This window comes from Perca fluviatilis, chromosome 20, assembly GCF_010015445.1.
Source record: "Perca fluviatilis chromosome 20, GENO_Pfluv_1.0, whole genome shotgun sequence".
Taxonomy (NCBI): Eukaryota; Metazoa; Chordata; class Actinopteri; order Perciformes; family Percidae; genus Perca; species Perca fluviatilis.
The window spans coordinates 20,183,173-20,195,774 of NC_053131.1; the positions used below are offsets into that span (position 1 = coordinate 20,183,173).

Below are 12,602 nucleotides of genomic sequence, written 5' to 3' on the forward strand. Positions count from 1 at the left end.
GGCAGAAAAGATAGTGGTAATACCTGTAGTCTATGGGTAGCTATGTTCCTTTATACACTTACTGAATCTTACTTTTATTTTACCTTGTATTTGACTGTGAGAAACTGCAACTAAATCATTTCCCTGAGGGGAACGATATAGTATTCTGATAACAATTTTCTTTTATAATATAATATAGTTCACATGGAATTTTTCCTCTTAACATTACCAGCTTTGCTCTCTGTTTAACACAGTAATGATATACCCTTTTCACAGACTTGACTTGACACAGCAGGTGTAACACAGGTGTAATCACCATTAACCATGTCTCTATCCCATTAAAGTGTGTCAGCAAGCCTTGTCAGCATGTACAGTGGCTAAATGAAGTTCAGCCCTTATTCATATTATTAACACCTGTGGGTTTCCTGCTATCTCAAGTCAAAATATCTGCTGGGAAAAATAGTCTATTGGTAAAACTAATGTGGATGCAACCATCATTAAGGTATTAGTTTAACCTGTGATTTTCCTGTTAATGACATGTCATATCACTATCCGCTATGAATTAAGGTCTATAAATCTAGAAAGTCCCCCTCCACTCAAAAATGTGTTTTGCTTATTCACTTGGATATTTGACCGGGAGAATGATGTGAAGGCAGAGTTTGACACCAGAAGGCTGTTTTCATATTTATCTGATGAAGCATAATTTTGTGATGCCTACTTGTTTTGGAAACCACATGGTTCAATATGCAACTTACACAAGTGTAATGTAGAAACTTCAAACCTCTAGTGCACAAACACAGAGAACGAAACGTTCAGTGAAGTAGTTTTCAATGAGGTAGAAGGAGTAGAAAAGTGTAAAAAAAAAAAAAAGGATGTTTAATGGAAAGTTAGAAAAACAGGAGGCTTTTACATTATCATTCCATATTACTGTTGGGTTAATTGTGGGACATCTCACCTGTAAAGTCTGCAGAGCAGCAGAATGTATCATGTTAGCTCTTAATGGAGTTGATACAGTAACAGTGGATCACAAACCCTTCGTGAAGTTCCTGGACTTCAGAGTCAGCAGAGTTTTTTTTATACCACTTAGTTCCCGGTTTTAGAATTAGAACGGAGGGAGCGCTGTCTCGGACCTCTAATGATCTCATTTCTATGCCTCTCATTCAGTCAATAAAAACGAACCGCCTCTTTGGCAGTTGCCATGACAACCGAGAAACGATCCCGGCACATTCCCTGTTGTCTCGCCCGCGGTGTCCCAGGCAACAGCTACACAAATCCAGGAAAACATCCGAAAAAAGACCCTTGGTCGTCCTTATTCTGGTCGCCCGAACGTTGAATAACTGCAGGACTTGTTTACTCATCAGGATTCCTCGACAATATGACGACTTCTTCCCTTCCTGTTTTAGATAACAGCGACCCCCGTCTAAAACTGACGGTGCAAAACAGAATTAGAAACATTTTTGTAACACAATCGGAAGACTCCAGGTAGGCCTGTGCTTTTACTAGCTAGCTATACAATGGGCAGCATGTTCACTTCCCTTCTCTTTAACATCCCATTTATAAATGTTTCAATTGAATGTTCCTGAAAATCAATTTCCTCCTCAGACACAGGAAGGAGGACAATGTCAACCACATACCTGTTGTGACAGAGGTGAGAATAAAGCATGTGATAAAAAATAAGGATACAATTATGTGCTGTCAACCTGTGCATTTAAGAAATATACTATTAAAATAATAATACAAAAATATTATTATATATTTTGTGGCCTGTAATGGCTCCCTTTTTTAAGATATTTTGGTACATGGAAAGAGTTTTACTGTTTTTATATGTTTAGACTTCAAGCAGAGTCCTTGAGGCAGGAGTGAACACTTTGCAAAAAACCCTGGTTCTGAAGAAGCAGGCTGAGTTGGACGAGGTGGACCAGCAACTCACACTCAAACGGAAAGAGTTTAAGAACTATGTGGAGGCTCTAGCTCAGAGGAGGTCTGAACTGGAAATAAAGCAACAGCAGGTGAATTGAAACCCCATGAAAGTACTTGAAAGCATGAATGATTGTGTACTAGACATTCACTGTTGACATGGGCCTAATGCCTAAAACCTTGGGGTGTGTATTTCCACCCAGACTAAAGAGAGGGCGATGAAGTTTGAGAAGTTTGTGGCTGAAAATGAAGTGAAGCGACGCCGAGCGTTGAAGAAGTATGAGGCTGCACGGGAGCTGAACATTGCGAAACAGAGAGAGATAGAAGATCTGACAGAACAGTTGAAACAACTTAGAGCCAGGTAACTTTAAACCAAAGCCTTAATGTGAGGATCATGCCCATTATGTCACTTTTTACCCCACTTGTACCACATCTCAATTAACAGACAGCAAGTTTTAAAGGAGAGAATGGCAAAATACAAAATCTATGAGGACTACTTGATGAAAACACTAGATTATCTCCCCAGCAGTAAGTTAAACTGACTTGTATTGGCCTCCATAACAGAACTTTTACATGTACCTGTGCTTTTTATCCTAATGAGTTAATTACACACCAGCTGTAAAATTGACCAAAATGCACAAATCTCTTGCAGCTTACCTTGATAATGGGTCTGAATCTTTGGTTATGCCCATCATTCGGCGCCACGAGACCCTGTCCATCACCCACCGGGAGCTGCTGCAGCGTTTGGGGCGTCTGGAGGAGGAAGTGGAGCAGGGGCAGCGACAACTGCAGATCATGAAGCAGGAGCACAGTATTAAAAAACTGGTCAGACAAGCACATATATTCACTGCAACTTTTCTTCAATTGACAGTGCTTGAATGAACAACCTATTAGAGTCTGTATGTGTGTTGCAGATGGCCAATAAGGAACTGTCTGAACTCCAGAGTGAGTTAGAAACCCTCAAAGAGAAGAACAAGCAGGCAGAGGTTAACCTGCTGATGGAACAAGGCCTGTCCAGAGAGAAGGTGTGCTTTCAAGATTATTGAGTTTAGCTAATTTGCAGACAGGAGTTTTGGATAAAAATGTGAATGTGCCATTATCACTCAGGTTGAGGAAGTGGGTTGCTTGCTTATGGCCATCAACAACCTTGCAGAGCAGTGTTATCTAGCAGCATATGGACCTCTGGAAAACATGAACATACTGACAAGGATGGACATGGTGAAGGTAATATCTTCATATCGTTATACTAGTAATTTACGTTTCTTTACCTACCTTTTAACTAACAAAGAGTATGATTTCAGGAGTACATCCAGGACAAGGCAGACACAGAGAGAAGAGCGAGAAGACTGATGGAGTCGGGGTCTGCCATGACAAGTAGAACAGCCCTGACGGACAAAAGAGAGAAGGCCATGAAGAGCATCGGCAGTAAAACACAAATTAAAAGTTCAAGTTAAGTCGGTAGAAAGAGTGAAACAATGAGTTGATGTAGATCTTTATCAACATGATGTCACTGCTTACAGTAATCAAAGTTGTTGAGAGTTAAAGTTCATTTTTGACCTCGAAAGCAGTAGTTTGACAAAAGAAAAGTAAAACATGACAAGTATGACAACTAAGAAAACTACATCCGATGATGAAGAATTTGAGATGCGTGAAAAAAAAGCAAGTAAGTACAGTTTCAGTGTTAGAAACTCTTAATGTAAAATGATTTGCACCCAATTCTGCACCTACAGTTTCATACAGATTTTAAAAATAGGGTGATCAAGTGTATTCGAGCATCAGAAGTTTGTAAATGTGTATCTCTGGAATGTGGAATCATTGTTGCATTTTAAAAATAAAATGTTTAAAATCAACTGATGCTGTCAGATAGGAAGTGATACCCATCAAAACAGCACATGCAATGGTATGTATGCAATTTCTATCAGATTTCGATTATACTAACAGCAATGAGAAAAGAGTATGGACTCTCTGTGATATCTTGAATGTATCTATTAAATACAGTAAATATATTGCAGCAGAGAGAATCTGACTTTTCTGTTGTAAATCCTACATATCATGCAGGACCATACGTTGCATCCACTTACTTTTTCTGTTCTGTATCTACCACAAAAGTTTGTGTTTTTGTACAAGACACCAAGCATTAGCAGCAATGCATATGCCTGCTCCATGTTGCCAGACACTGCCATACAGGTTTTCATACAGGCAGCCTTCTTGTGCAGACAGTGATCACCAATTATGTTTCAATGCTACTCCTCTGGGCAAGTAGCAAAACATACTCAACATATACCTTTTAGGCATTTATATCAAGTAGTAATCTGGGTTGTCAGGCTGTGAGTACATTTACTCAAGTATAGGCTACTGAAGGACAATTTTGAAACTTTTGAACTTGTACTTGGCCCAATTCACCAAGTTGTTTTTAAATTAATATTTATTTTATGATATTTTATAGGCTACTACTACTTCAATACATTTGAGGGGGAAATATTAAACATTTTACTCCACTACAATAATGTGACAGCCAGTTAGCCTACTGAGATTCAAATATCAACAGATGATGAATTATTGTACAGGCCTATTAAGTAATTAAAATCAGCCCCACCTCGACCAGATTAGAGCTGGGCAATATATCAATATTATTTCAATATCGTAATATGAGTAGATATCGTCTTAGATTTTGGATATCGTAATATGGCATAAGTGTTGTCTTTTCCTGGTTTTAAAGGCTGCATTACAGTAAAGTGATGTCATTTTCTGAACTTACCAGACTGTTCTAGCTGTTTTATTATTTGTCTTTACCCACTTAGTCATTATATCCACATTACTGATGATTATTTATTAAAAATGTCATTGTGTAAATATTATGTGAAAGCACCAATAGTCAACACTACAATATCGTTGTGGTATCGATATTGAGGTAATTGGTCAAAAATATAGTGATATTTGATTTTCTCCATATCACCCAACCCTACCAGATACATTGAAATGCAGTACTTTTACCTTGATACTTTAAGAATAATTTGCAGATAATACTTGTACTTTCACATAAGTACGAATGCGAATGTAGGAATTTGCTTGGCGGTTGCAAACAAGTCCTCTACAAAGGTATGACGCCAGCATTTAACACCCCCTGTACTGTCCCTTTAACACGAGCACGTGGTATCTGCAAACATCCGGTTTAAGAAAATGGAAATAAGATTGCATCAATGTTTTGACACACAGCTTTGACGCACGGATTCTTGCTAAACTGTAATTACGTTTTCGTACATTGTTTCCATGTTGTTGAAATACAAAGGTATGTCGTGCGGGCAGTCGACCCCGGAAACTGCTGTGGTCTCCAAATAGTTAAAGCTGTTTGTTTCTCGACAGATGGAGGCAGGCAGCCTCGTCTCATGCCGAGAGGACATTTCTTCGCTGTTTCCTGAGCATACGCCGGGTGCCAAATATAAAGTAGGACATGTATTTGGGGTGGGGTGGTGTAGTGTGCAATAAGTGATCATAGTCACCCCTCTTAACTCAAACTGTCCGCCGCATAATAATCACACCCATTGTCCTTTGTTAGGATTTAAGCAGCCAGTTCTCCACCGTCAGACAAGTGCGCGGAGATGGAAACTGCTTCTACAGAGCCCTCTGCTTCGCACACTTGGAGTCAGTCTTACACAATGCCAGGGCTTTGCAGAGGTCAGTTATCATCATTACTGCCATCTGTCCAAACTGATGTCACTTAAAATGTAAGGTGGCATTGTCTTTCCCTTTCAGATTTAAGGAGAAAATTGTTCAAACCTGCGAAGACTTCTCTTCTGCGGGATTTGATGAGAGTTCCTTCAAGCACCACCTGAACACAGTAAATAATACATTTCCTTTTACAGTCGCATTTCATTTACTTGCCAGGTAGCATTAGGTCAGTAAAGCACGAAGTGTAATTGTCTTGGTGAAAAAACTCCATTAAAATATTCAATAAGGGGAATTTATTGTTGGGAACGAACCATTCAATAAAACAAAGATAGGCAGAAGACAAGCCGATTATTAGTTTGGTCCTTTGGGTAGGCCATAACAGTGCTCCAATAAAGGTGGTGTGTTTGACATAATACACACTTAAATGCATAGAATGAGGTGTACAGTACAACATACTGTAGATCAAGTTATGTTTTTGTGGTTAGTGTGCCACTGAATCTCTTTGTATTAAAAAGGTGCAGGGAATGAAAATCCAAAGTATTCAAAGCACACTTGTAGAACTAGGATGGACAGTTCTTGTAAAACCAATGTGTCAAAATACCCAATTGGTTCTGTTCTCTTGAAGGTTGTTAATGTTGTGGAGCAGTGCCAGGCTGATGAGCAGGAAGACACGCTGCTCAGGCTCTTCAATGAGCAGATGACGTCTGACAGCGTGGTGCAGTACCTCAGGCTGCTCACTTCAGCACACCTGCAAAACCAGGCAGACTTCTTCTGCAACTTTGTGGAGGCGCCCAATCTATTAGTCTACTGTCATCAAGTTAGTAAAAAAGTGTTGCTGCCATCTAGTGAAAAATAATTGTAGTTCCAAGTTTTTACAAAAAGGATAAGTCGAAGAAATACCATTGTCAGATTTGGTAATGTCTTTGCTCTATTCATTCAGGAAGTGGAGGTCATGGCGATGGAGTGTGATCATGTGGACATCTTAGCTCTGTCACAGGCTCTGGATATTTGCATCCACATCGTCTCTATGGAGGGTGATGAACAGCAGTTGGCTCACCACGTCATTCCAGAGGGTGCTGAACCCTCCCTGCACCTCCTCTACCAAACGTCACATTATAACATTCTCTACCCACGACCTCGACACTGACCGGAGATCCACGAAGACTCAGCTCAACTCAGGGATATTGACATTGGTTAAATAAAATCCCAACTGGGCTTTTTTTTTATTTTTTATAAAGTCTTGCAGTGTACAACAACATTTGCAAATACATTTTTTTTGCACATTGTGCAATAAGTATTTAAATGAATTATGTAAAAACAATTACATAAATCAACAATTACATAAATCCTGTCAAAGATGGTCTCTAAATACACATTCCATTAACATGTCACTGTTGCTGCTGTTCTTTCTTCTGCTTTTTCTGCTTCTTTGACTTCTGTTTCTTCTCCTGTATTGAAACCTTGGTGAGGGCACTTTCTCTCCCAGCTAGAGGCATGTGAGGCAGGGAGAGCTTTCCCATTTGAGTGGGGTACCTGGTCTTTATCAAATTCTTAAATACAGGCTGGGAGATCAGATGCTTCAAATGCTTTTTCATCCCCTTCACCATCTTCTGCTGCTCTCTGTCCCCTTCCTCATCCCCGGCTCTGCCTGTAGACATAGATGGCATATTCAGTTGTCTGTATTTGAACATTTTTAAATAAAGGGAACCTATTACAAGAGATTGTGTTATGTTGGTCTTACCAATTAAAAGATCATCATCCAGGTCCACCTCCAGGGCCTCTGCTGCTTGTCTGAACCAGGAGTTATGCTGCTTTTCCCTGCCATTGTGGAACTCAATCTTTTCTATCCTTCTTGCCAAGTTCACCCGCTCCTGTGGAGGAACGCACTCAACAGTCAAATATAACCTCTTAAATGTGACAAAGGAAGGACCTAATGCTGGAACTCACCTTGATGGCTTCCATGCATTTGATCTCTATGGGGAACATGGGAAGCTCCTCATCCTTCCCAAGAGCCTTGTAGATCTTTTTGAAGTTCATCATGTCGTCTGGGCCTATTAGCAGCAAACTGAGACCCTCTTTGGTGGCTCTCGCTGTTCTGCCACTCCGGTGGACGTAAGTCTCAGATGTCCTAGGAACCTGATGTTCACAGGAGAACATTAGAAATGATAACACTAGATAACATTTACACAAAAGGTTTTCTTTATGCATATGTTGCAGAAGAACAGCCTCTAACACACTATTGCAGTTAAGCTATATTCTTAAAAATCAAATATCTGGCCATGTATAACCAGTACTAACAGCTGTAAATGAAATTCAGTTCGACAGTAGAGCATCTCCTGCACTATGGCTCAGTAATACATAGTGGTTACAGGTAATTAGTACCATTGTTTATATATGACTATACTCATGTTGGTTGAATAGAAGTAACTGGCTTTCAAAAGTAATAAATGCTATGGAAAAAAAAAGTCTAAGAAAGCTCACCTGGTAGTGAATAACATGCTCAACATTGGGGATATCCAGTCCTCTAGCTGCCACATCAGTAGTCAGTAGAACACAACTGTGAATGATATTTAGAAATTCAAGTGTCAATTCAGTAAGCAATGAGTGAATGGTGGAGTTAAGGTTGATTACATGCCAAAGGAAGTGTCACTAAAGAGATGAGAATAATGAGGTTATTTAGTAACTACTACTTAAGAGTAGCAGTGTGAATATCATTTTCTATGACAGAGCTTATTGTAAGAATTGGGGATTGTAAATCTATCCACAGAAGAAGGTCCTCCTCCTGTTGATTAAAACAAAAAAAATCTAAAAACTTGAAAATGTTGCACTATTGGAGAGACTCATTTTAATTTGCCAAACTATTGTGGTTGCAAACGTATTAGATATGCATTATGATAAAACTCAACGATGAAACTAGTCATGGGAAACATAATCCAGGACTTTTCACACATACAAGAAAAAACCCTTAAGGCCTTAGTTGCAGTTAACAGGGTTTTATATTTTAATCACAGGAATAGAATTACTAACCTAACCTGAGGCAAACACCTTCAGACCACTACTGCATGTGCGTGCAAACCTCACCTGTCCCTCTCAGCAAACCTTTCCAGGTTTTTGAGGCGTTGTTTCTGGTGCATGTTGGCATGAAGAGGCAGTGGAGTACAGTCCAAGATAACCAGCAGGGAGTTCAGTCTCTTGATACAGTCTATACTGTTGGCAAACACCATGGTGCGGCCAGGAAACTGGAGCAAAAAGTAATAAAGGTAGAAGTCCTTCTCCTCCTTCTGACAATGGATTCGGGTCTCAGTCAGGGTCTCCACAGTTGCCTCCTTCCTGGTCAGGTCAATGATTTTGGGTTTGGACTTGATCCCCACTTTCTCCATGAGAACTTCCAGCTTGTTCCTCTGGTCCAGATTCTTCTTCTTCTTCTGCAGGAGGCGGGTGGGCAGGCTGTGATCCATGGTCAGTGTGGCAGAGAACACAAAAGTTTGCCTCTTGGGATTAAACTGCACAGTGTTCAGCATCTCCAGCAGACTCTCCAGCTCTGCAAAGTGGCCTCTCTCCACCATGCGATCTGCTTCATCAATGACCAGGCACCTGTAGAATACACATCCAAGAGCATTTAATAAAAGTTAGTATGAAAATTCTAACAAGCCTCTTTGAATGATCTGGATCATAGAAATATTCATCCCACTTCTGATATTCTTGATGTTGATCTAGCTTTGTTGGGACATCAAATTCAATAAAAACAAAGTCATCACCTCTGGTATCTGTTTAGCTTTTAACACACACTTCTCTTCTGCCACAGGCCTTTGAAACCCTTAACCCCAAAATAGCAATAATGTGCATACAGTCAATGCCAGGTCTTTTTGTTTTATTTAGCCTTTCACTGCTGATGTTGTAATTAAGGCCCTACAGGCCATGGATGTTAGAAAGTAAAGGAAATGGATGTATTGGATTGTTTCTTCTTAAGCCCACTCATTACAGAGCATTTACATACTGTATATTTCATCTTTGTATTTACATCTTGTATAGTGCCCTGCATTTCAAAATTGGCTAATGTGGTCCCTCCTGACTTGACTTTCAATGGCTTCGTATTGTGATGACATGATCACAACATTAATATTAGCAAGTTGTCATTAAAAACTAATATGTTGAACTGAACTGCATCATCTTCTATCTATCTATCTATCTATCTAGATCTTTTACCATACTGCATAATAATACCACAATGGAGAAAGAGGTGGAGACATGAACAGCAATAAATCCAGTTTCTTCTTTTCTGTTCAGATTTGGAGATATTTGAGGTTTGTTTTTCCTACGTCGCTAGCTGGTGTTGCAATGTACTGTAGGTCCTTTGAATGCAATCAGATTGTATTTGGGACACTGGTCATGGCAATAACCAAATATTGTAGGTACCTCAGTTCAGCAGAGTTGGAAAAGTTACAACAACAATATTTAATTGATGTGACACATTCAATGTACAATAGCTAACTACAAATGGCAGTCAGTTTTCTCTCTCACTTTTTTTTGGTTTAGAGGGGGATTTTTGTACCATATAAGAGGTGTAAATTGTGACGTACCTGAGCTGTCGTAAATTCAGCAGATGTGGATGCCTCTCCTGGATCAAGTCCCACAGACGACCTGGAGTGGCAATAACGATCTCTGGTCTTCGGTTTAGCATCCTTCTTTGTTTCTGTTGTGCCATTCCACCCACAAGTATCGCTGTTTTGATGTCTACACAAAAGTTACATCTTTAGTATCTTGACATTCATAATTCTGTTTAATTATTTATTTATTTTTTTAAACTGGTAATCCTTAAACTTTAATGACCTACCTGTAAATTTTGCCACAGCATCAATATGGTGCTTGACCTGAACAGCCAGCTCCCTGGTGGGAGTAAGCACCAGTCCAAGCAGAGGCTGACTCCGACCACCTGCAGGTTCTTCTTCAGCGGTGGGGTCAAAGTCAAACTCTGCATTTTCGATTACGTGAACACACCCTAGCCTCTCATCTTCACCTTTATCTTCAATGTCATCATGTTCATCATCGCTGTCATGTTCATCTGTGTCACCTTGATCCTGCTCTGTGATGCTTTCACCCTCTTCTCCCTCAGCCTCCATGGTGTCCTCTTTGTCTTCTTCTCTTGTGGACTCATCTAAAGCTGGTAAATACAAACTCTCAACCTTTGTGGTTAGCTCAGTGTTGTCATCAACAGGTTTTTCTGAACCATTCTTCCACTCAAGGATGGCGTGGATCATGGGAATACCAAAAGCCAATGTCTTCCCACTTCCTGTAATGACAGTGCTCACATTAGCTTCACTAATGGAAACATGAGGACATATTGTTATGGGACAAAAACAACAGGTATTTTATCTTACCTGTCTCAGCCGCCCCAAGTACATCCATACGATCCCTGATAGCTGGTGGCAAAGCCAGGGCTTGTATAGGGCTCGGTGAGCTAAATCCAAGGCTGCTCAGTGCCTTCAGCACAGGGGAGGGAACAAACAGGTCCTTCCATGCACTAACATCAGCATTTTTGTCATAAGAGCCAGAATGTGCTGCATTTGTCCAATTCTTCATCATCTTTTTGTTTTGGGGGGCCTTTGTCAATTTATCTTGAGTGGAGTTTTCCTTTTCCAGAGGCTGAAGTTCTGATGGAGACTCCTGGTTTGGCTGGGTCTCTGGGATTTCATCCTTTTTTATCTGCTGCTTCTTTTTCTTCTTTTTGTTGCTCTTCTTTGTGGGTTTTGATTGGGCATGGGGTTCTGAAATAATTGCTGTATCTTTTGAAGCGTCTTCTTTAGGAGTTTTATTTCCCCCTGCCTCCTCAGCTGCAACTACATCCTTCTTTGTCACTTCTACAGACGTGTTATCTGGTTGGTCCGACTCCTTTGCAGTCAGTTTGTTATTTTTCTTCTTATTTTTGGCTTTTTTCTTGGCTGGTTCAGCTGTTTGCTCTGCCTCTTTGCTCTCGATATCTACCTTCTCTCCAGCCTCCTCTCCCTCGCTGGCTTTTCTTTTCTTCGTTTTCTTCTTCTTCTTCTCCTCCCTTTTCAGTTCATTTGCTGCTTTAGCTGCAGCCTTCTCAGAGTCTATCAGACGGTAATCTTTCAGCTCTTCAAAACACACCAGACCCTCCAAGCCCTCCTCGGAAAAGAGAGTGGGATCAAGCTCCACAGCTTCCCATTTGCCTTTCACATCGATGTTCCGTTTGGCTGGCTTTTGCAGTCCGGAGAACAGACGCTTGTTTCTGGGCTTCATCTTCTTTGTCTTCATTTTACTACAAATAAATACCGAGTTACGACAATATGTTGACTTGGCTCCCTCAAACTGAGTAGTTAAAAGCGTATGTGTGAAGTTAGCCAGCAGCTAGCTGCCGAGCCACTCCAACTAACGTTATACTGTATAGAATGCTCGTAGTTATATTAGAAACAACTGGCTTGCTAATCCATAAACAACAATACAACAGCTACAAGTAAAAACAATGAAAAACGTACTACCTTCGCTGACTTTGTTTTGGTTTTTTTAAATGTCAAAATATTGTAACAAATGTTGACAACCACGCATGACACGAGGGCGCAGCCATGACAGAGTTAATCACGTGGTTTGAAAAACTTTATTTTGTCGAACAACGGTACAGAGATACGGAAGAGGATTAGGGACACGTCAAAAATGTATTTGAGTTCTGAGTTTAAACTTAGAATTCTGACTTAAAACTTAGAAGTCATTAGTATGTTATTTATTCATAACAAAGCAATAACTCGTTTCTGATACTATATGTTAATATCAAATCCTGTTTTAGTCGCAAAACAATCACAGTATCTTAAAAACATATATTTGAATTGATTAGTGCTATGTGCTATGTGATCATCTTCAAAAAATCAAGATATTGATACGATTCAGAGAAAGTAATATTTTCAGACATTTCTATTCTGACTAAGCTCTAAGACTAAGTGTTAGAACTGGCACACGTCTAAGACTGGATGTGTTGGTACCACTTTCTTATAAGTCACCTTTAATAAAAGGTTTATACATTG

The 12,602-nt window shown here is 39.9% G+C and overlaps 3 protein-coding genes across 3 annotated transcripts; 2 read left to right on the plus strand and 1 right to left on the minus strand.

Moving 5' to 3' along the window:
- The first annotated feature begins 1,326 nt into the window (after positions 1–1,326).
- On the plus strand, positions 1,327–4,479 carry si:ch1073-416d2.4 (coiled-coil domain-containing protein 42 homolog). The gene is made up of 9 exons (XM_039786260.1): positions 1,327–1,461; positions 1,582–1,627; positions 1,812–1,988; positions 2,100–2,257; positions 2,342–2,424; positions 2,549–2,721; positions 2,811–2,921; positions 3,004–3,120; positions 3,198–4,479. Exons 1-9 carry the CDS (start codon positions 1,355–1,357, stop codon positions 3,348–3,350), a joined length of 1,125 nt encoding a protein of 374 aa, XP_039642194.1. The 5' UTR covers positions 1,327–1,354; the 3' UTR covers positions 3,351–4,479.
- Positions 4,480–5,009: 530 nt separating this feature from the next.
- Positions 5,010–6,742, plus strand: LOC120549885 (ubiquitin thioesterase OTUB2-like). The gene is made up of 6 exons (XM_039787082.1): positions 5,010–5,139; positions 5,260–5,340; positions 5,453–5,571; positions 5,650–5,734; positions 6,191–6,382; positions 6,506–6,742. Exons 2-6 carry the CDS (start codon positions 5,260–5,262, stop codon positions 6,710–6,712), a joined length of 684 nt encoding a protein of 227 aa, XP_039643016.1. The 5' UTR covers positions 5,010–5,139; the 3' UTR covers positions 6,713–6,742.
- A 17-nt stretch (positions 6,743–6,759) lies between these two features.
- ddx24 (DEAD (Asp-Glu-Ala-Asp) box helicase 24) lies at positions 6,760–12,177 on the minus strand. Its single transcript, XM_039787076.1, has 9 exons — positions 12,066–12,177; positions 10,944–11,845; positions 10,400–10,855; positions 10,146–10,299; positions 8,647–9,159; positions 8,047–8,122; positions 7,513–7,701; positions 7,307–7,436; positions 6,760–7,213 (listed from the first exon to the last, which is right to left on the minus strand). The coding sequence occupies exons 2-9, from the start codon at positions 11,839–11,841 to the stop codon at positions 6,954–6,956; spliced, it is 2,676 nt and encodes an 891-aa protein (XP_039643010.1). The 5' UTR covers positions 11,842–11,845; positions 12,066–12,177; the 3' UTR covers positions 6,760–6,953.
- Positions 12,178–12,602: the final 425 nt, after the last annotated feature.